Genomic DNA, 25130 nt, shown 5'->3' on the forward strand with positions numbered 1-25130 from the left:
TTAACAATTCTCTCTCTCTTTAAATAAAAAAGTGATAGGAAAATGAACTGCAATTTTCTTATTATTGTTACATATCACAGTTTTAAAACAGAAAGAAACCTAAAGAAGCATTTGATTTTGAGCCCTGGCATTGTTCAATGATTAAAATAACAACCTATTTTATTTTATGTGTGTGTGTGTGTGTGTGTGTGTGTGTGTTTTACACATATAAGTGTTAATATGTGTCATATACGTTGGATCTTCTAAATTTACAGTTAAAAAAAAAAACCCAGAAGCTCAACAAATGATGAATTTTCACTTCAAAGGTTTAATCCTATTTAATAGCAAAGGCAGGGTCACAAAGCAAATCTTCTCAGGTTTCTATTCTTTTCATTCCCCAGCCAATATTATGAGCCATAGATGTGATATCTCTTCCATTCAGTTGTGTGTACAATTAGTACAGTCTCCAATTTAACATTTTCACTGAAAACAAAAACATCACATAGGCAAGGGTGAAAGACATGCCAAATTAACTTTGTTGCAACTAATGCATTACTATTTAAGAACAATAGTACTTTTTAGAATATGCTTATTTTCTCTTTTTAACTTAGTTGTTAAGCTAGTTAAATAGGAAGCAATATATTATTTGATTTTACCCTTTGTAAAAATGGAACTAGCTGAGGTAAGCCTTAAATATGGAGATGTATTATACGAGCTTATTTTATGAGTAGATTGCTTTTCTCATTTCCTCCTTTGGCTGAAGGCAAAAACAAGAGGACAAAGGCTAATAACAATACTTAGCATGTTAGATTAAGGACAGAGATGGTGGAAACGTTTTAGTCTTTAGTTTAATGTATATACTTAAAGATGTAGTATACACATAATTCTGAATTATACAACTCTACTTGATACACACACACACACACACACACAGAGTCAAATAAGCTCATTCAATAAAATCATAAGGTGCTTGGGTCTACAGATAAAATGTGAAAGCAAACTGCTATGCGCTTTCCTTTACGATTTGGGCGGGTGAAACAATTCTCTATGGTATTATAATGGTGGATAGGTGACATTATGCATTTGTCAAAAAGAGTGAAGCAACTTATGCAAATAAAAAAATCAAATCATTTAGGAAGTAGGCAGATCTCAGGAAACAATGAAGTTGACAAGACAATCTAACTGTATTATAAATGTATCAAACAACCTTACTGAAGGGATTGGGGAAGAGGTGCCCAACTCAGTAACTCTGGAAATGACTAAAGTCTGTAAGATTAAAAACAAAAGTAACTGTATGTAGGAACTGAGCTTACAGTTGATAAATCTGTTTCCCATGAGGGCATGGGCTAACAATTCTGATACTGCTATACATGTGCATTGAAATGAAACAAGTAAATGGAGATGGCAGGAGCCAGATTTGTCACTGATAAAGTAAGAATTATAGATAAGGGGAGGAAGTAGAATGATTGTTTTGGTAAATGGAATTAAGTTGGAGACATCACTATATACTAATATTTAGCTTAATATAGAATGTTACATACAAAAATATACACTAATCCATGTATATACACCTATATGTATATAGGTGTATATACATGGATTAGTGTATACCTATATATTATCCTTGCTTTGTCAGCTACAAAGGCTTACAAGAAATGACACCTCAAGCAGCAAGTAAAATTTCTATCCTGGTTTCTAATATCAATCTCCAATAAAAGGAACCAGGGTTTCTTAGAGAAATGGTTGATTCTAGACTTGGGGCATGATAAGTCTGGAATATTTTATATCTATTAGAAAATAAAGAAGTGCTTAAGAATGAAAATAAATGGCTCCATATTGATTGGAGTTTGTTAGAGGGACACAGGACATCTGAAAAAGTTCCAGTGACCAAAGCTGGGACAATTTGAATAATAAAATAAACTGGTACTGAATTTTAACCTAAAGTTTAAGATAAATACCCATGTGTTCATGTTTATATAAATTATTAAATAACAGAAAAGAGGCAAATCTCCAATGCAAAATAACTTCAAATAATTTATTTGTATACTCTACCCTCAAAAGGAACATAAATTCCCATTCTCTAAGTGTGGGCCACACAGAGTGTCTTCTTTTCAAGGAGTATAGTGTGAAAAGTGGAGAAAAGAGTAATTTCACAGTGTAGAAACTTGACAAACATGACTTCAGGTGATAAAAGCTAAATACCATCATTGATAGCTTGTATCTTTTACAGGTTACCTAGGATAAGTGACTAAAGCTCTCAAGGTCTGTAAGTGTATGATAAGATCTACTGTATTGACCTTTTCCAAATATTAGATATAATACGTTCAAATTCTTGCTACAATCTGGCCCATAATTAAGTATCCATACTAAAGAATTGTTTGTAATGTGCTTTCAATCTACTTTTTAATTTTTTTGTGGTTTAAAACAGTATTTGCTTTTAAGAACTATCAACTGGGGTACCATGACCTGGTAATACATATGAAATACACCGTAGACTTTTAAGTATTTGTAATATTGTCCTTTTTATTTAGCTCTTTGTATCATTGTAGAACTGTTATTGAAGAGACTTGTGAACATTGTAATTTTATAATGGCTGCATCTGCTGTTAGCAGAGCTGTATATTATTTCTGCCTGACTGTTGGTCTTGAGTTGGCCCAGTATTTTCTCAAACTGTACCAAGCAAGAAAAAAATACCCATGCTGGGCTGTTTGAAGGTAGACTTCAGATTACTCTTAAGTGCTCTGGAATTTCTGTTTAATATTGTTCTATAAAAGCTGCTATTGGGATAGTCTGCTCTTGTCTGTACCTTGACTACAGTCTCCTGTTTCCAATGCATTATTTCAATGTCGATTTGCTGGCTTTGACCCTGTACTTTGTTAATGAATATATGGGCAGTTATTAATGTTCAGTAGAGATGGTGGATCACGCTAATAATATAAGAAATTGGAGCTGATAAAATGTTTAAATAAAATATAATGTATTATATATTTCAAATTAGCTAGAGGATTTGTAATTATTTTACTACAAAGTAATAAATATTTTGAGATGATGGCTTTGCTGATTATCCTGATTTGATCACCACACTATGTATATACATATTGAAACATCACATTGTACACTCTAAATTTGTACAATTATATCATTTAAAAATAAAACTAGCCAGGCGTGGTGGTGCACACCTGTAATCCTAGCGGTTTGGGAGATGGAAGCGAGAATTGAAAGTTCAAAGCCAGCCTCAGCAACTTAGTGAGGCTGTCTCTCAATGAAATAAAACAAAACAAGACAAAACAAAAACAAAACAAAACAAAACAACACAAAAAAACAAAAACAAAAAAAGGAAAAAGGGCTGGGACGTAGTTCAGTGGTTAAGTGCCTTTGGCTTTAATCCCAAGGACCAAACAATCACACACTAAAAAAAAAGTTGTTACCAAAATATTTAAATGTGGCAACTGTTCGATAGGTCAAATTTGTTTAGGTAGTTAATGCTGTACATTTCCAGTTTCTCAAAAAGAAATTAGAGGCAATTTGTGACAATCTGAATATGTAGAAAAAATTGTTTTGTCTCACACTAAAAATGGACAACCTGGATATTCTGTTTGCTTGGAGGTTTAAAAATCACTGGCAGTGGACTGTTTCAAAGCATTTCACACTTGATTTTTGCTTCTTTTTGTCCTCTTTTCTTTTGCTAGACTGATTGGATATTGCTGTTGGGAAATCTAACTTCTTTCAATAACAACCACAGAGGCCTCCTTATCATGTGCTTCTTAAGATAGTTTGTTTTGTTTTAAATTTCTTATTGATAACTAAAACACCCAGCATCTCAGATCTTCCTGTTCCACATTTCCTTTGTAATAACTGATATGAATAGGATGTTTTTAAGACCACATGGAATGAAACTGCAATCTGTATCAAATTAGGTGCTTACTTTGTTTTTTAAAATACTAGCTGCTTCTGTAAGCATTCTTTTCCAACTATATAAGTCAATTTTCACAATTATGAAATAGCATACCTATTCACTTTGTTTCCTTTGCTAGAAAATTAACTTTGACTCATCCCCAACAGTATTTGTTTAAGAAGGTGGAGGGAAAGGCATAGCTCACAATTCTGTCACAAGCTTTCTTCTTAGTATTCTAGTGGCAGTATAACTTAAGTAATTTACTCTTTCAACATAAAGGATTGTTTCTAATTAATTTTAACTAGCCTTTTCCCTGGTGTCTTAGGAAATGATTCATGCATCAATTTAAAATATATTTATTGAGCATCTACTCTGTGTCACATACCATCCTATCTTAGGTACTAACGAAATATCACTGAATAAAACAGAAAGACATGGTCTCATGGAGCTTATAATCTAGTGGAAGACAGATAATAAGAAAAATAGTAATTTGTTAGGTGTAACTACTATGAGAAAAACTGAAGCAAAGAAGGGAGGCTGTTAGGGGAGAGGCAATGTTTTAAATGGAATGGTAGGGTAGGTTTCTTGGATGATATTGGTGGAAAGATTCTTCCAGATAGAGATAATAGGTACATATGCTCCAGGATTGAGATTGCCTTGTTGCTATATAAGATCAGGGAGCAGGCCTGTGTAGCTAGAGCAAATTGTTTAGCAGAAATAAGGCCAGAGGTAGAAATGGGGGTAGGACTAGGAAGGTCAGCTAGTATAGGTTTTAAGGTCACAGGACTCTAGCTTGCTCCTAGTTCTACAAACTTCTGAATATTAAAAGTATAACTATGTCATATCACAAGTTGCTACAAACCTCAAGTTGTGCCCAAACTTAATTTACCATTCTTAAAACAAGTGAAAATGCCTTACTTCTGAAAAGGGAAAGAGATGAAGAGAATAAGATTGAATACTAAGGCAGATACCTAAATTACAGCTTTAATTCTCTAGTTGGGATCTTAAACATTAATGAGCCTTCTTCTCTGTTTTCTTATTTACAGGTTGGAAGAGTATCTTTTTCCAGGGTTCTTATTATCTCTAGTATGTCTTGGTTTCCCATAATACCTCAGTCCAGGCTGTATTTTCCAATCTTATTTCCGATGTATGGCTTACTCTTTCTTTACCAATAATATATTCTACTGTACTACACAGTTCAGAATTTTCCTGACCCAGCAACGTGGAAATGATGTATAAAGTATAGATTAAAACAACAAAAACTACTTCCCTAGAATTCTTGTAAAATGGAACAAAATCAGGGTTTTCTTGGTTTTCTGTTTGACTGCTTGAATGAACCATTTTGTTTTCTTGGTGGGGACAAAATATAGTACAAGGTTTGTAATGCCTTTACCCACTGTTCTGAGAATTTAAGAGGAACGTATTAATAAGGAATTTAAGAGGAACGTATTAATAAGTAAATTACACTACACTGTAGTGTAATTTACTTATAATTTAATTTACTTATAATTAAATTATATTAATTATAATTACTTATAATTAATAATTTACTTATTAATAATACAACAGTATTATTGGTAAGTGGAGGGAAAAGATTTCAGTACTGGGAAAGAAGAAAGTAAGGGTCCTAGTTTTTCAAATGCCTTTATACCCCTTATAAGAATGAGATTGAAGTGTTCTGCATATTAAGTCTGAAAATTTTCTTGTCAATTTCTTTGGAAACTGATTTCTAACATAAAATATGGCACACGTTAACAGTATGTTCGAGTAAAGGACTTCATTACAATTCAGGAAGAAGTGAGCGTTTCTACATACTTTATCCCACTTTAGCGGTAGACTGCCTAAGGTGTTAGTCTCAAGGGTTTCTATGCACACTGAGTTCCAGAGTTTAGACCCATTTAAACTGGAACTGTATAGAATGACATATGAAATTTGCTCACTCGGATACACGAAAACATTGTATAAAGATAAAGCAATAAAGCAGTTAAAGGCAAAACCCGCTTTAAATATACGTTAAAGATCTTCTACTTGAAGAAAACCAAGCTTTTCTGATTATGCAGGTGCTGTCCAATCACCAAATCCCCAAGAGCAAAGCTAAAGCCGATATGCCCATATCACATCTACAACCTGTAGCGCACCCTTGTAAAGAACTCACTGGGAACTGATAGAGACAAAGGAAAGTTTGTCAAAGTTTTGGAGAAAGGAACGGCGCGGGGAGCGTTTCAGACCACACTTTAAGCCCAGGCAGTGAAGGAAGCCGACTACCCCAACTTGTTCTTCGATCGCCGCCGGGCCAGGAGATGCGAGATGGAAGTTTTTCTACAGGAAATCAGTGTCCCGATCCCCGTGACGCTGGAGATTCGCAGCGCCATCAGTCAAAGTCTGCGCTTCTGCCATTCTCGCTCCTCCCCGGGGCTGGCCAATTCAGGCGTTTAGGGAAGGACGAACGAACTCCGCGGGCAAGCATTCCAGATTCCCTGCGACCCGGAGGCAGGGGTTTCTCTCCCTTCGCGGCAATCCCGAGTTGCCCGGGGCACCTAGCCCGGGGAACTCCGCAGCCGGCAGCAAGGGGACGACCCCGCGCCCGCCTCCATTCCTCCGCGCGCCGGCGCTATGGAGACGGTCACGAGACGCCGGCGGCTCCTGCGCCCGCCAATGGGAGCGCACGTCGCGGGGAGACGCGGACGTCGCTCTTCCAAGATGGCGGCGCGTCCGTCGCGAGCTGCCGGGCCGGGGGGAAGCCAGCGAAGCCGAGTAAAGCCGCCGCCTGGGAGAGGACTGAAGGAGCAGTTGCCGCCGTTGGCGGCGGCCCGAGCAGTTTTCGCTACTGCTACGGCTGTTGCCATGCGGCGAGGCTAGGGAGGACCTCACTTCCCCGGGGTGTAATAATGTTAACAGAGGTAAGCGGCGACGGCGGCCAGTGTTTACCTGTGAAATGGGGAAGGGGCCGGCTCCAGTCCGTCAGGGAACATCATTTCTCTGGCCCGTGGGCCCGACCCCCCGCCGGGGGCCTGAGGAGCTGCGGGGATCCTACAAGTGCCCCCAGAGTAGAAGCTGTGCTGACTCAACAGAGTCCCACCACCTTCGGCTGCCGGTGCCTCGCCTTTCGCAATTGCCACTTGCCAAGTCGCCCCTGGCACTGGGCTCCCGCCTGCTGTCGCTACGTCCTAACTAATCGCTCCCTTCATGGTGTCCCCTTACATGCTGGTCCGTGGCAGCGTTGGCCCCTGTGCGTTGCTGCTGGTTTTCCTTGGCCCTAAGGTTTGTCGGAGGTTCCTCTTCTCGGGTCCATGGGCTCCAGGCCCTCCACCTCCGAGCTCAGTCAGCATCCTGGGTTTGCCGCTCTGCTAGATCCGTTTGTTTCCCATCCCTTACTTTGATCGCTTCATGAAGTGGACGTTTTCCATTAAGCTACACTGGGATAGCTTAGTTTACCATCCCTCTACTTTCCCCACATCCCGTCACCGTTCGTTTAAATCGTGGTAACCGCAAAGTTCAATGGAGCATCTGCCTTCTTGATTTGTGTATATGGTCCCCTTGCTACTCTGGAATGGTTTTCTCCTTGGACATGAAATGGAAGTAGGGCAACAGTGACGAGCGAATCAATTTCCCTTTTCTAATGCCTACTGTCCATTGCACAAAACAGACTTTTTGAAGAAGTAGTTTGCCTTTACTAGCAGTACTTTAAGAGGGAGAAATTGAATTGGTGTAACTAGGTCCTTGACTGAAGTTAGCCCAGTTATATACAGTACATGCAGGTGTTACCATCATTGACTATAAAATACTGAAGTTGTGGATTTGATAAGGTTTTTCTTAGAATCTGTACCCTTTAAATACTGTGAGGATCCCCATATCAGGGACTATTTTAGGCATCTTTGTGGGCTGAACCTAAGATAGGAAGCAGTTTTAATGGACAATGGGAAGTAGTTCTACATGCACCAAGAAGGAAATAAAAACATTTATAGATGAGTGGCTTTTATGTGTGAAAGTGATGATAAAGGATACTTACCTTACTTTGTCCTTGGAACTTGATGAACTCGGAGAAATGCCATACTTTGGTGTTTGTATTTAATCTATGTACAAATCCTGGCTTTTGATGTGTTCGGTAAATACTACTTGATTGTAACTACTTATTTTTAGAAGTTAGAAGTTCTCTTTATATTTCCATATTCTACAGGTTTTTCATTTCTGTAGTAATTTCATTGTTGGAAACTGTGACTACATCATGAATTTCTGTTGTCATTAGCAGATTAAAAAATGAAAGTTTTGTAAGCTGGGCACTGCGACATATGCTTATAATCACAGCTGCTTGGGAGGATGAGGCAGGAGGATGCCAAGTTATGAACCAGCCTGAGCAACTTTGTAAGACATTTTCTCAAAAATAGCTGGGGATGCAGCTCAGTGGCAGAGCACTTGCCTAGCATGTGCAGGCCTTGGTTTCTATCCCCATGTGACAGAAGAAAGAAAGAAAGAAAGAAAGAGAGAGAGAGAGAGAGAGAGAGAGAGAGAGAGAGAAAGAAAGAAAACACATAAGTTCTGTGTTTACCTTTAATGTGACATTTTGATGAGAATAGTTATAAGTTTTCATAGGTGTCTCTAATATATAATGTTTTATAAGACCATCTTTTGATAGAACTTGGCTGAATGTTTTAAAGATTTTTATTACTTTCACATGAAGTGGTATCTGACTAGTAGTGGTGTCTTGATTTGTGAAAATTGGACTTCTGAAGTTTGTGTATTTACTATAATTTTGTTTGAGCAAAGTATTTTAAACAGTAATTAAATGACAGTAGCAAGATGTAGGTTAGTGTTTTGTGTGTGTGCCTTCACAAGTTTGTAAGTGGCAGACCCAGGGTTTTAACCTTGGCATTTACTACAGAGCCATTCTGTTAATCACTACTCTGGATCACCTCTTCAAAGAAAGATCTAGATTAAATTGTCCTTGGATTTCATTTATAGTTTTCAGTATTCATTTTTATGGATTAGGAAACTGAAGCCTAGAGAGTCATCCAAGGTTAAAAGATTATTAGTGACATAGTTGAAACTAGAATCTCATCTTCTGGCTCTTGAGCATAGAGTGATGACCATTTTGCTCAGCTGCTTTTCTTTTTCTTTTTCTTTTTTTTTTTTAATATTTTTGGTTATATCTTTTAATATGGAATGATATTTTTATTGGTGCTGAGAATTTAACCCAGTGCCTCACCTGTGCTAGGTAAGCTCTCTACCATTGAGCCACAACTCCAGCCTCAGCTGCTTTTCATTTAGTAGTTTTCATCTCTTTTGATAGGTTTTAAAACATGCTACTTCCTTGTCTGAATATTGTTAGTAAACTGAAAGATTATTGTTACTTGAGAAAGACTTTTTACTTCACCTTAGCTTTTTTCTGACCTTAAAAAAAAAAAGCAAAAAACAAAAACAAAAAGAAAACTTCTAAGCCTTGTGAAATGGTACTATTTTGAAATATTTTAGATGTAAAATTTCACTAAATATTGGTTACTAAAAAATTAGTAGTGTGGGACTTCTTTTTTACTGTATTAGTTCTAACTTAGATCTGCAGGTTTTAGAGGATGATTTAATTCATGTTATATCTCAAAATATACAATGATGATTTGTGGCATGAAAGATTATCCTGCCTTTAAGTTAGTCAGGCACAGCAAGCATTGCCTGTGCTTAGAAAATGTTGAATTTGTACCTGGTTCCTTTACATCTCAGTATTGCAGTAGTGATATTATCTACATTAACCAGATGAGAAAACAGGTTGAGAAAGTTAAAATAGTTTGTTTAGAATCATGTAACAAGTGGTGGAGCCAGGAGTGGCACTTAGGTCCTCTTACTCAAAATTATGTGCTATTTTTTGTAGCTCAGTATGGAATGTATCTATCTTTTTTTTTTTTTTTTTTTTGTAGCTAATATCAGTTTACTTTTTTTTTTTTTTCAAACCAAGGTGGGAATACTAAGTACAGTGACATGATAACAGCAATGATAAGTGTTTATATGAAACTTCAGTTTTGCATTTTCAAAATATACCTTTAATTGAAACCTTTTCAGAAATGAGAAACCACCTGAGTTATTCATTAGAGCTATTTTAAGTTAGGCTGAAAGAGAAAATTACTCAGTTGAGCAAACTAATATGTGCATTGAACTTTGAAACCTGTGAAAGATATTAGATTAGTATGAATTGAAAACAGACCCAGTTATATAGTTCTCATTTGTAACTCTTTGGCTTCAGTTTGAACTATTTATATTCTAAATGTAATTGAATTATTTATAAGACTTGCTAGTTATATTTTTGTTTTTTCATTTTTCATACAGGGATGAGGTATAAATATGTATATCTCACATAGATATGCACATATATATATGTAAATGCATATATATGCACACAGATATATTTAATGTTTTATTATAATTTTTTCCTTCAGTCATTGCCTCTATTAGAATGTCATACTCTTAATGTTTCTCCTATAGCATGTGGCAAAAAACTTTTCATGGTATACTTGAAATTTATTTGTTTAATATTAATCCACTCAACCTCTGACACATTTCTCTCTTTTTTTAAACCAACAATAAAATCTGTGTATAAAAATTAGGACGGGAGATATTTAACTGAAACTTTGTTTTAATTAATCTGATTTTAACAGTAGAATATAATGAAATATTTATCAGTACATTTTTATTAGTATACCTTAAAACTTTTCTTGATGTTTCAAAAGCTATTAGGGTTATGATTCTATGTATTATTGCGGAGAATGAAAGGTATAGAATATTAGGTGCAGGACAGGCTGAGTAAGCTGTCTGCAGGGCATGCCAAACAAAGTTAGCTGCAGGGTGACCTGGTCACTCAAATCCTCTGTCTGGCTCTTTATCACCTGTTTGCTTCAAGCCCAAACGCCCAAGCCCCAGCTCAAGGCTGAGCGCTGGCCCCCGCCCCCCCTGCCCCAAGGCCCAAAACTCAACCCCCACTCAAGGCCAAGCACTTAACCCCCCTTGTGCCAACAAGGCAGCTTGCAGACCCAGAGACCTGGGCCCTCTCTCTCTTGCTTTCTCTATCTCTCTTGCTATTTCTCTTGCTTTCTCTGTCTCTCTCTTGTGCGCGCGCTCTCTTCTCTTCTCTTCTCTTCTCTTCTCTTCTCTTCTCTTCTCTTCTCTTCTCTTCTCTTCTCTTCTCTTCTCTTCTCTTCTCTTCTCTTCCTCTCTTTTCTCCTCTGTTGCACTGCTGCAATAAAGATCTCTTGGTTGCTCTGAGTGTTGTGGTCACTTTTCTTTCATTGGTACCGAAACCCGGGAGAGGGTTAAAACTCACTTTTGGGTCCCTCTTCCTTCGGAAGTGCCACTCACTGGACAGCCTGAACCCATTTTCTCGACCGCCAGAACTCCATCCACCACCGGCCTTGGTGAGTTTCCCCTTCCTGGAGTCCTAAACCCAATGGTGATGTCAGGAGGATTTCAGCAAACCTCTTTGCCCACCTGCGGAGAGGAAAACATCCTGTTTCTAAATCAGATACACAGTGGGGTGGGGATAAGGCTCAGTGGTCAAGTGCCCCTGAGTTCAATCACTGACCCCTCTCCCCCACCAAAAAAAGACTTCTTATCACTTTTGATGGGTGATTTTTCTCACAAAGAAGGTGATAGAATTTGGAACATATTGCATTTATTTAACCATGGAGACTTTCTTGTTTTGGGGGGAATCCTGAGATATAGTGAGAAGGTGTGCATGTAGAAAGCATCTTTGAACTACTAATACTCTTTTAAAACATGAACATGTACGGGTGCACACGTACGTTATGACTTGGTTTTTAAAATTATTTATGGTAGAAACATTCTTGGGATAAATCAGTCCTTAAACTATATGAACTATTTCTTTAATTATTATTCATGACATTTTAAAGACTACTAATCAGAACAAGAACTCCATAGGTTCAGTGGCATTCAAAAGATGTTGAAGTTTGCAAACAATTTTATAAAGGGAGTAGAAGACCATCAGTGTTTAGAATGAGTCTGCTTTGCCATTCTTCACACATCATTGTTTAGCATCTTTTGACCAGCTAAGCTGAATATTGCTAACAACTTTTAATAATTTTTGTATCTACATTTATTTATTTCTGGGGATTGAACTCAGGGGCACTCAACAACTGAGCCATCTCCCCAGCCCTATTTTGTGTTTTATTTAGAGATAGGGTCTCACTGAGTTGCCTATGCCTTGCTAAGTTGCTGAGACTGGCTTTGAACTCACAATCCTCCTGCTTCAGCCACTTGAGCAGCTGGGATTATAGGCATTTTACCCCAACGCCCAGCTGGTGATACATACTTAACTCTATCAACAATATTATTACAGTAGTGAGGCAACACATAAATTAACCTATATGTGAAGCATTATAAGGTATGAGTCTTTATGTACTTATTTTTGATGTGATGTTGGGGAAATCCTTTGAACTTTCTAAGCATTAGTTTCCTTCTGTGTATAATTGGGATAATAGCACCTTCCCAGCTGCTTTCACAGTGTTAGGAAGATCAAGTAAGATGGAGGGTATAACTCTATAAATTGTCAATCACTGTACAAACATTAGTGGTTAAAACATCAGTTTTTTTTTTTTTAATATACCTTGAACTAATATGAATTCAAGTCCTAGGCTTTAACTAGCTTCATTACTTACTAGGTTCTTGGTGGCTTAGCTTTGCGTGAAGGGAAGGTGGTCTTAGGCTATTGGTAAGTTTAAGGAACACAGGGAATAGGCTAAAAGAAGTGAAAGAAAAGTAAATGTACTGAGAGTAGGTCTTGGAATTACCAAACGAACAGGGTAGTTTCTTGTGTGTAGGTAAACTGATTTCAAAGAAATTCTTAAAGGATGTTCCTAAAAATGTTTTGAAAAAGGTGGCCCTTTTGAGGTGAAGCAGTCATTTGTATGTACATATTTTAAAATGTTTGTGGGAAATCTTTATTAACCCTAGAAAAATTTTGAAAGGAAAATATGCTATTTAGGATAATATTTATAAGGATTTGATTGTAAATTATACTATAAATTGATTTGAATAGATTAATATTTTCACCAAATATGTATATGCCTACTTTGTGCTAGGCACATGGTAATAAGTTCTGGTGCTGAAGTGGTGAGTCAGACCAGAAACCTGCCCTCAGAAATCTATCAGAGCTAAATTTAGCTCTGCGCCACTTTAGACATCAAAGTGAAAGCCTGGAGGTCTTTGTCAAAATAAAACAAATATGATTAAAGGATGAAAAATTAGAGGAAGACAAGGTTCAAGGATATAATTAAAAGATAAATTTGACTTAGATTAGTTTTACAGCTGTAGGCAGATCACCTCAGTAGTTTCTGTAGCATGGAAGCCCTGAAATGAGTTTCTTATAACTGAAGAGTCTCTACTGTCTTTAATTATTCCATGGTAATTTATAGTGAGGAGAGAGCAGTTAATGGGGAGAACAGAGAAGTGTAAAAAAAAAAAAAAATCAGTGACTATTTATTTATTTATTTATTCTTAAATAACTTTATATTATTTATTTATTTTTATGTGGTGCTGAGGATCGAACCCAGGGCCTTGCATGTGTGAGGCAAGCGCTCTACCTCTGAGCCATAACCCCCGGGCCAAATCTTTTTTATTTTTATAAAAATTAAAATATATATATATATATTTTTGTTCAGTGTTGGGAATTGAACCCAGGACCTCACTCTCCATTGAACTAAGCTCCCCCTGCCCCTTAGAGTGGTATAGCAAATTTTACTGAGAGACTTTACCAACTTACATTACCCTAGGGAAAGTAATATTTGATTCCCTGGTCCCTCACCTCCACATATTATATGTTTATTTGCTTATTGTATGTTTTTTTCCTACTAGGGTACTTCTGAGGCTGTAGCTTAAAGTTGTATTTCACAGCCTAGAACAGAGCTTGACATTTAGTAGCTGTCACTAAGTATTTCTTAAATGAATGCATGCTAAATATTTCCTCAAGAAAATTAAGAGGGAAATGAAAAAATACTGATTGTTTATGTTAAATTTAAACTATCAATTAATTACCCTTAAATGAATGGCTACTATCTGTGTCTTATACAGTTTATATAGTGAGAATACTGTGTTTGGAATTAGCTGGATCAAAAAATATTGAACTTTAATTTAATTAGGGATATGGTTATCTTAATTTTTCATATAGGGAAAAATCTGATTAGATTGTTATTGATATACTCAATTATAATTGCAAGAGTTAGATTTTTATTTTGCTTCATTTATTACTTGATATATATTATAGCTTCATGAGTACTACTTTAAATTTTATTCCTGATCTAGAGACACTTAAAGAAAGCTTTGTTGATAATAGTACAAAATACATTTAGCCGAGTGTTTCAGTTTATAGTGTTTCATTTATAGTGAGAAGGGAGCTATCTTGAAAGTTCTCAAATATTCACTAAGGAACAATTTGGTCATGGATTTCAAAATTGGAAATTTTGGGGGAACATTTCCAAGGAGGGCAGCTGCTACCACAGTTTCTTGACTAAAATGTCTCTTAGGGTCACATTTAAAAACAGATTATTGTTGGTCATTTTTGCCCATTTATAATTCCTTTGTATAGAGAAATAATATGTAACAGAAAAGTTCAATAAAATAAGCCTACTCTGTTTAAATGTTTAAACTAGAATCTTTATAATGTACTTCTGAAGTTAGTGTTAGTCCTGAGATCCTTTTATTCTCAATCATTTATGAAAGCCCCAAATGCTTTGCTTTTGACCTTAGCACCCTGCATTGTTGAAAAATCCTTAGTTGTTGCTCCACTAAATCCTGAATTGGTTTTGCTTCTGAAACCCTGAAACTACTTCTAGTTTCCTTATGGTTTGACACAGGATAGATACACAGTTCTTTGTATTACTTCTTTCTTTTCATGCTAGAGTTGTGTTACAGTGTGATGTGTGGGCGTGACTTCTTTCTTTTCATGCTAGAGTTGTGTTACAATGTGATGTGTGGAGAATGGCCATAGGATTCACCATATTTTGAGCTTGGAAGTTGTAAACTGCTGTAGTATTATTCTATGGAATAGGTATTATAAAATAAAATATCACCTCATTTCAGTTGTTACTTAAATGTTAGGAAATAATAGTCTGACTTCAAAACACACTATTAAATGTTATCCATTCTTTCTACAAGCCATGTTGTACTTTGCAATTTCTTTTTGGTATCTCTTCCTGAGTTTGAAATAACTGTTTTTCTCATATTTTTTTCCTCAGCTGAGAAAAATCATTGGTTTAATCAGACTGCAACTATTAGTATAATATCCAGCTACTTTTACATCTGATTTTTTTTTTCTCCTGCAGTATTGCAGATAGTCTAATTGTGATAGGTCAGGAGAGGGAAATAAACTAGAGGGAGATTGGAGAAAACTTGAAGGGTGGAACACAACAAAGATATATAGAGAAACAAATTGTGTACTTCATAAATCATAAAGGTTTTAGAAAACCTAATAGGCTTTGAGAGTGTCTTATGATTTATCCAAATTGTATTTTATGAACCCCAAATTCTAGAAGTTAATATCTGATAGAATATTCAATAAAGTGTTTCAGTTTAAAGTGTTTCATTTATAGTGAGGGGAGCTGGAATTAGCTGGATCAAAAAATATTGAACTTGAATTTAATTAGGGATATGGTTATCTTAATGTTTCATATAGGGAAAATCTGATTAGATTGTTATTTTTATTATTAATGCACAGTTTATATGACTATGAAGACAATGAGATTATGTTTGTTATGGGACTCATATCACAAATGCATATTTCTTATTTCAGTGTATAAAAACTTTTTTTTTTTTTTTTTTTGGTACTGTGGATTGTGAACCCAGGGGTGCTTAAACAACTGAGCCACATCCCCAGCCCCTTTTTCTATTTTGTTTAGAGATAGGGTCTCACTGAGTTGCTTAAGGCCTCGCTAAGTTGCTGAGGTTGGCTTTGAACTTGTGATCCTCCTACTTCAGCTTCCCAGGCTACTGGGGTTATAGGTGTGTGCCACTGCACCCAGCTAAACTTTTGATTGAGTGAGGCTGGTGTCACATTAGTTAATCTAAATTTTGTTGCTTCAAAACATTTTGGCTTTGGGGAGGTTAGTAACTTTTCTGCCTCAGTTTTCTCATCCCTGTGATTTATGAATTACTAATACATAGGGTTTTTATCAGTATTAAGTAGTACATGTTAAGTACATGTATTTCTCAAATACTGTACAGTATTTCTCAAAGTAACAATAAATAATACTAGGTATTATTATTTTTCTTTTTGTATAAATAGCAAGTGATTTTCAAAATTCAGAATTTAATTTTTGATGTTTTCTATATTCTTTTGTTTCATTGAGTAATTTTAAAAATGTTACTAATTCTTTTTTGACTCAGGTGATCCCATTCTTTCATTACTTTCAATCTCAGCTTTTATTGGCTTTCTAATTATTATATTTGCAGAGTTAATACTAAAAACTTGAGTTTAGACTGAATTTTAGGAGGGATGACACCTGACTGAATATTATGAATTGATCATAATCAGAAGTTTTGACTAACCATTATGTATTTGTGGCGGGGGGGAAGGAGGGGGAGAGAGAGAGAGACAGACAGACAGACACACACACACACCACTAAAATTTTAGTGAAGATAAAATGGGAAAATTCTCGTATACTCCCATATTATGCATTCAAAATGTTATTATTGTACAGTTTTCTGACATGTAAAGTACTATAATTCTTGCTAATTTAGTAAGATTATACAGAGTAGCTCTAAATTTATAGAAAGGTCTTAGAATAATCAAATAATTGAGTATTTTACAATTTATTAAATTCTATGAAATTGTCATAGGGAACAGAAAGGTGAGGAATGTTTAATTTTTTTTTCTAATATGTACTTGGTTTGTGTTATTAATAGTACTGTGTAGTAGTTTAAGAAAAGGATTTAGGGCTGAGTTATTACAAATACAATCAGTACTTATATAAATCAGAATTATGGGTATTTAAGGAGATAAGTAATTTCCAGTTCCTTTATAAAATAGCTGCTCATATTGTATTATTACATGTGGGTTCATGTAATAATACAATAAACTGCTAGACTAAAGGAGTAGGGTGTTCTAATGCAGTAACATTTTACTTAGCTAGAGATTATACTACCAAGGTTCTTTTTATGTGAGTTTCTGTCTGTCTCTATTTTCCCCTCTACATTTAGATTTTTCTTTCTTGTTGTTGCTTTGTGTATGTCCCCCTACCACCACCACTTCTATATTCTCTGTGTTTTAAAGGCTTGCTTATGTTGAGTTTTGTTTTTCCAGTTTTCAGTTTTCCTTCCCCTCAAATAAATTTAAAAGACCATAATAGAAAATTTGTTTTATTTTTATGTTTGCTTCATTTGTGAATTTAAAAATATTTTTCATTGCTGATTTATAAGGTTAGTAAATATGATAGTTTGTTTTTTCTTAAACATACAGCCCAGTATAATTTTATTATATAACTCTTGCCTAAATTTATATTGATTAAAAAGACTAATTTTCTTTCCTCTAAATCAACATTAGTCACAAAAGTCCTAATAGTTCTTAGTAAATGCTAGCCCAAATTATTTATTTGTTGCCCTTTTTCGTAAAAAATAAATGAAGGATTAGGAGATTGGTGACAGTTTAGTGTTAAGCCACACATTGAGGATCTAACATTATCTACTGTGATAGGCTTGTACAGTTTTGATTTCCCCTTGGATTATATATTATCAGGAAAAGCAAGTTAGGAGTTTTAAATATTGGGAGTGTTTGTTATTCTTATATTGTTATAACAGTATATGAATGAGGGATAAACAGGGCTTTTTGTGAATATGACCTGTTTTATTTTGGTTTTACTCCAGTAAACTTTCATAGAGGAACACTTGTGAATGAAATCTTCCGATGTATGAATTGAATTTTTTCTAATTCATTCAGATGAATTAGAAAAAAGTTGTTAAAACAACTTAAGATGAAACTTAAGATAAAACAACTTAAGTTGTTAAAACAACTTAAGATGAATTTCTATGTAATTGAACTTATTTCTTAGTATGAGATAATGGTAGAGAATGATGTTTGGAGAATCTTTAAGTACTTTAATATGGTCCAAATAGCTGGTAGACACTAGATTGTTGGCTTAGAAATGCCAAGTGCAATACTGTGTTATGTCAGAGTTATACACTATATTTTAATATAGTGTTGTAGTGAGAGGGCATCTAAATGGAATAGGAAATTATTAAGAAACCTGGACATCAAGAATTTTTAGGTCTCTTTTCTGTGAAAGGGTCCACTGTCTCCCTTTAGAGTGTCTTCTTTCCCTTCTAATAAACTGTGCTGTATTTTATTTATTTATTTGGGGATGAGGTGGCTGGGAATTGAACTAAGGGGCAGTTGGCCACTGCTCCACATTCCCAGCCCTATTTTGTATGTATTTTATTTAGAGACAGGGTCTCACTGAGTTGCTTAGTGCCTTGCTTTTGTGGTGGCTGGCTTTGAACTCAGGATCTTCCTGCCTCAGCCTCCAGACCCAGTGGGATTAATGGTGTGCGCCATCACACCTAGACTTTGCTGTATTTTAAACTTGTTTTTGTATTTTATTTTTAATGTTTTCTTTTTTTTTATTGGTTGTTCAAAACATTACAAAGCTCATGACATATCATCTTCCATACATTTGATTCAAGTGGGTTATGAACTCCCATTTTTTACCCCAAATACAAGTTGCAGAATCACATCGGTTACACATCCACATTTTTACATAATACCATATTAATGACTGTTGTATTTTGCTACCTTTCCTATCCCCTATTATCCCCCCCCCCTTCCCTCTCATTTTCCCTCTCTACCCCATCTGCTGTTGTTTAATTCTCTCCCTAATGTTTTCTTTTTTGCCCTGAAAAATAATGAAATAAGGTCCCTTTTCCCCTTCAATATGTTTCTGGTGTTATTTCAGAAAACATGATGAATCAAAATCATCTTCATTGTTCAGAGAGACCTTTTTAAAGAAATGATTTAAATGCTACTTAAAAAATTTGTTAGGTGTTTTATAAAAAGCAGAATGTTTAATATACTTAATTATCTCAAGAATATATTCAAAATTACTAACAATAGTTATCCCATTCCTTGGTATTTATTCAGAAAAACTAAAATCAGCATACTACAGTGATGTTAATTGCGTGCAATTCACAGTAGCCAAGTTATGGAACCAACCAAGATGCTCATCAACATACAAATGTAATAAAGAAAATGTAGTATATACCCAGCCTAGGTGCCCATCAACAGACAGATAGAATAAAGAAAATGTAATACTCATTCACAATGGAGTCTTACCTACAAAAGAATGAAATTGTTTGTCATTTGCTGGTAAATGGATGGAACTTGAGAACATCATGCTAAGTGAAATAAGCCAGACTTGGAAATTCATGGGTTGAATATTTTTTCTTATATGCTGGAGAGAAATAAGACATTAAGAAAAAGGGAATCTCATGAAAGTAGAAGGGAAAATAGTAGGGTAGAGGAAGAGGGTTGAGGGGGAGGGAAGGAAGCTGAGAAAGGGGAGGAACTGGAGAATGAAATTAACCAAACTGCGCTATGTGAATGTATGAATGTATCATGGTGAACTCCACTTCTATGTATAATGCACGAATTACAAAAACAATAAATAGAAGGAAGGCCAGTTGAGTAGAGGAAGGGTGTCAGGGTAGGGAAGAGGAAAGAGAATGGGGGGAAGTACTGGGGATTGAAATGGAGCAAATTATGTTATATGCATTTATGAATGTCAAAATGAACCCCACTATGCATTAATAAAAGGAAATAAAATCACAACATAATTTCAACCTTTAAAAAATCTCCATATTGATCAAAATTCAGCTTTCTTTTTTTTCTTTTTAAAATTTATCTGTATATTTTGTCCTAGGTAAGGAGTATCATATCTTAGAGATCGTATTTTAATTAAAAAACTTGTTTATGTTGTTTGTTTAAACCTTGATAAGATTAGACAGAGATCTCATTTTTTCATGTAGGTGTTCACAACTAATTATTTTTAAAAAATGTGGGCTCATATGAATATACAAATAAATTTATAACCTGTCTTCTTAATATATTGTAGATTTATAGAAAATTTTACTTTACAACATTCTTGTGAAAATTATAACTAAAAGATTAGTGTTATTGAACACTAAAGGAAAACTGTGCTGCATCATTAAATAGAATTCATTGCAGATATGCAAAGATGCTTCTTTATTAGAAAATATATTAACATAGCTCATTATTAATTGATAAGTAGAAGAAAAAAGAGTATTATAGTTCATGTCCATTAGGCATTTGATAAACGTTTTTTTTTCTAATTTAAGTGTATTTAATAAAAAGGTAAATTAGGGGCTGGAGTTGTAGCTCAGTAGTAGAGAGCTTGCCTGGCATGCATGAGGCCCTGGGTTCAATCCTCAGCACCACATAAGAATAAATAAATAAAGATATTGTGTCCATCTACAACTAAAAAATATTTTAAAAAATTTTAAAAAGGTAAATTATTTATTAAAAGTGTTAAATGTCAGCAGCATGCTTTATAATCTTATATACAGCTTTTTCAAAACATTTAACTTTCCACATGTTATTTTTGTTGTTATAACTATTAAGGTAAATTGCAAACGTTATGTCACTTCTCAAAATACTCCCATAAATCTTTCAAGAAACAGGATTTTTAAAATATAACTGCAAACTGGGTACAGTGATTCTAGCACTGAGGTAGGAGGATTACAGGTGTGATGCCAGCTTCTGCAATTTAGTGAGGCCTTAAGCTGCTTGAGGAGACCCTGTTTCAAAATAAAAAGTAAAAAGGGCCAGGGATGTGACTCAGTGGTAAAGCACCCCTGGGGTTAAATCTCTAGTACAAGGAAATAAAAAACAAACATATATATATATATATATATATATATATATATATATATATACACACACACACACACACACACACACACACACATATATATCTGCAACATTATTGTCATACCTAATATTACCAGTAATTTTCTGTTGTCATCTAATACTCAGTGTTTACATTTTCCTGGTTTGAACCAGTATCTTCCAATCCAGTAATGTGATTATTATGTTTCTTTAATCCCAAATGTTCTCTATGTCTTTCTTCTTCCTTTTTATCTTCTTAATCAATTTTCCTACTCTCTGTCCTCCTGTTTCTCCTCTTCTTCCTCTTTATTGCTGTGGGGGCTTGTCTTGTGTATTGTAGGATGCTTTAGCATTGCCCCTGGCCTCTGTGATAGCACCCTCAACCCTGTGTTATGATTACCAAAAATCTCTCTACATTGCCATATGTCTCCTGGAGGTAGAACTTGCCCCAATTTAAGAAACACTGAATTAAAGGTGGCATCTAATTAAAAAACAAAAAAGTCCAAAACTTATTTTTTAAATTTTTTTAATCTTGTTCAATCCTGAGTCAATTTTGTTTCCTTGGTTTTCTTGCTTATTCTTTAGGCTTATATATTTCTCTTCTCTATGTTGTTTAGTAAGTGCTAATGTGAAGAATGACTTTTTTTTCTTTTTTACTAAGATTCATTTGCATATTGTAAAAATGTAACTGTACGATTCAATGCATTGATGTATACAATTCATTGATTTTTGGTATATTCAGAGTTGTGTATTTACCATCACATGTTGTGTAATGAATTATCCCTCACCCTTTAGTCATCACTTCCCAGTTATCCCTCCCCCATACTCAGTTACTCAGTTCTCACAAATCTGTACCTATGGATTTGCCTGCCTGGAGATTTTATATATATATATATATATATATATATATATATATATATATATATATATATATATATATATTTTAGTTGGACACAATACCTTTATTTCTCTTATTTATTTTTATGTGGTGCTGAGGATCGAACCCAGGGTCTCACACATGTGAGGTGAGCACTCTACTGCTGAGCCACAATCCCAGCCCTATCTGGTTATATTTTATGAACTGAATTGTACAGTATGTGATCCTTTGTGACTGGTTTCTTTCTCTTAGCATGTTTTCAAGGTTCATCTGTATTGTGTCATGTGTCAGAACATCAGATTTCTTCTTATTGCTGAATATTATTTCATTGTATGGATATATTGCATTTTACTTATCGTCTTATCAGTTGCTGGGCATTTAGTTTATGTCCACCTTTTTTTTTAAAGTTGGACACAATACCTTTATTTTATTTTATTTGTTTATTTTTTATGTAGTGTTGAAGATTGAACCCAGTATTTTACGTGTACTAGCCAAGTGCTACCCTTGAGCTACAACTTGGCCCTTCCACTTTTTGATTACTATAGAATAATGCCGCTGTGAACATTTGTATAAGTTCTTGTTTAGATATGTGGTTTTATATCTTTTGTGTATATACCCAGGAATGGATTGCTGGGTCATATAGTAAATCTCTGGGTTTTTGAGAAACTATGAACTTTTAAAAAACGGTTTCACTCTTTTATGTTCCCTCAACAGTGTAGGAACATTCTGTTTTCTCCACATCCTGCAGAATACTTGTTATTGTCTTATAGTTGTTTTGCATTTGCATGTCCCTTATGTCTAATGTTGAACACATTTTCATGTATTTATTAACCCTTTGCGTATTTTCTTTAGAGAAATGTCTGTTTAAAAATGAGTTCAGTTGTAAGAGTTCTTTGTGTATTCCAAGTAGAATTCTATTATCAGATATATGATTTGCAAATATTCTCTCCCATTCTGGGTGTCAACTTTTGATTTTCTTGATAGTAACATGTGCAGCACAAAATCTGTTTAGTTTATCTTCTGTTTCTTGTGCTTTTGATGTCGAAGGTAATTATTTGAATTCTATGAGCATTTTTACTAAGGGTTAGTTTCAGGTAATGGTATCAAATACCACTTATGAAAGAGAAAATAGACAAAAGGAAGTCTGAAATTAAGCCATTATTGTTTTCTTCAACTTGAATCGGTAGTTTTTTCCATGCATTTTATTATCGTGTCTAGATGGTGTATATATTTATAGAAGACTCTACTGAGGATTTGAGGGTAGCAGGGGCATGGGTTTACATTGTAGTGGTGCTGGATAATTAACAACCACTATGTTCTGTAGGGTAAACTAAAACTGTAGTAATCTAAAATTGTGTAACATTGTAGTTTTTCATTGCCTGCTGTGAGTGTTCTTCATGGCCTAGAGGTGGAGGACTAGTCCTTCAAAACAGGAGACTTGTTTTTTTTTTTTTTTTGTTTATTTGTTTATTTTTTAGTTGTAGTTGTCAATACCTTTATTATTTATTTATTTTTTATGTGGTGCTGAGGATTGAACCCAGGGCCTTGCATGCACTAGGCGAGTGCTCTATTGCTGAGCCACAATAAACATGCTGTTTCTGCCTGTGTGATCTGCTTATTTGCTGCATGATCTCATGCATTATTGGGGTGTTTGCTCATTGTCTTTCTTTCACAGCACATTCTGACTGTCTGGAGCTTAGCCTTGGAGATCTTTACTGGATTGGCATTCTCTTTCACCAGTTTTCCAGGTCCAGGATTCACAGCTCAGATCATTGTGTGGTCCTGTTGCCTTTTTACAAGGAGCCACTTGGCCTTAGTGTTTACCTTCATCATCTCTACCTTCTTAGAGTCATGCTTCTCACTGAAGTCTTTAAAAGTTCCATTTGCCACATAAACTGTGACATATTTTTCTTTAAACATTTTCCATATTCAAATCTGATTTAAAGATCCTGTGCATGGTAGATTATTTCCTGGTTATTTTCACAATTTAACCAACTATTTTGTTTTACTTTTTCAAAATAGGATATTGATTTAACATTTTTTTGGTTTGGTGGAGTACAAGAAATTTTGTGATTATTGGTAGAAATAAATGTAAGGATTTATGTCTTCACCTAAATCTTTTAAATAATTGTTAATTTAATATGCATAGATGATTTGGAATATGATGTAATCTTTGTAGGAAAAGTGGTATTTGCTATCTAAAAGTAGCAATATAAAAATAACTGCAGCTTATTTTCCTTTCTAATCATTAACTGGCATCCTAACACATATGTTCCACTTGCCTTTAAATAGTTATTTTTATATTGTTACTTGTAGTGTATATTTTTTGTTTTTAAAAATTATATGCTTCTTGAAAAGTAAACCAGTGTAGAAATGTACTATGTAAAAAGTGAAAGTTTTATTTACTTTTTCCGATTTAAAATAATTAGTGTCTACTTCCATATTTTTCTTTGTGTAGACACATCAGAGTTTTCATCAAATTTCAGAAAAATTACTCTTAAAGGAAGTAATATGAATTATCTTCCTCTTCCTTGATAAATTTTATTAGTGCTTAATTTTTCCAATAGTTTTTGTTTATTGTTACACTACAGTTTTCTCCCATTCTCTCTTCTCTGTGGACAGTAGTTGCTTAGTGAATTGATTTGATTCAGAATCCAAGAGCAAATGAAACATATATGTTAGGATGCCGTTATTGATCAGAAAGGAAAATAAACTGGTAAAGATATGTCACTGGAGGTGAAGGGAGGATCTTGATTTCTAAGACATTGATTTAGATGATTGTTCAGAAGATCTGTGTTTTCTTTTACTTACCATATACTTGTTGGGAGCCACTATGTGTGCCAGAAACTGTATTTGGCATCAGACATACAAAAGTGAACAAAACATGCACAGTTTATATGCTCATGAGACTTATTGCTTGTGGTAGGTATAGGAAAATAGGCAATTCCAACGTGAGATAAATGTGAATACTGGCAAGAGTCTTTAAAATAGTGAACTATGGAGTTCAATCTAGAAATGAAAGTAAAGAAGTATGGAAGTAGATAAGAAAGGAAAAAGTACTAAAATCAAGAGCCTGCAACTCTGAATGATAGTGAAAAAAATAGATGCAGTTACCCTAACTGATTTAGAATTAGAAGATTGAGGTCAGAGAATAAGTATGTAGGATAGAAAAGAATGTTTTATTGACATGTATCAGAGTTTTCTGATGAATGATTAATAGTGCTCAGGGGATCGGTGGTTTTCACAAGACTACAGATTGGAATCACTGGGAAACTATAAATTACCAATGTCCTTATCTCAACTTTGTTGCACATTGGAAATCCTGATGCTTGGCTTCCATCCCTAAGTAATCTGTTTTAATATTACATAGTGTTATCTGGGTAGTGGGGTTTTTAAATGCTTTTCTGCCTCACCGCTCTTTAAGTAATTCTAATATTTATATTTTTATATATATATATATATATATATATATATATATATATATATATATATA

The 25130-nt window shown here is 34.8% G+C and overlaps 1 protein-coding gene and 1 long non-coding RNA gene across 4 annotated transcripts in view; one reads left to right on the top strand and one right to left on the bottom strand.

Annotated features, from left to right (window-relative positions):
* Nucleotides 1–7393, bottom strand: part of LOC308643735 — a 50556-nt gene extending 43163 nt beyond the window's left edge. The window contains exon 1 of the long non-coding RNA XR_014020796.1: nt 6803–7393. This is a non-coding gene — a long non-coding RNA (uncharacterized lncRNA). The remainder of the gene's footprint in view (nt 1–6802) is intronic.
* Nucleotides 5452–25130, top strand: part of SNX13 (sorting nexin 13) — a 146849-nt gene continuing 127170 nt past the window's right edge. For all 3 annotated transcript variants that reach the window (XM_081283845.1, XM_081283846.1, XM_081283847.1), the window contains exon 1: nt 5452–6774. In XM_081283845.1, coding sequence (XP_081139971.1) covers nt 6175–6774 — 600 coding nt within the window. In that variant the 5' untranslated portion in view covers nt 5452–6174. The remainder of the gene's footprint in view (nt 6775–25130) is intronic.

The sequence above is a fragment of the Spermophilus citellus genome (genome assembly GCF_964194105.1).
Source record: "Spermophilus citellus genome assembly, chromosome: 3".
Classification (NCBI taxonomy): Eukaryota; Metazoa; Chordata; class Mammalia; order Rodentia; family Sciuridae; genus Spermophilus; species Spermophilus citellus.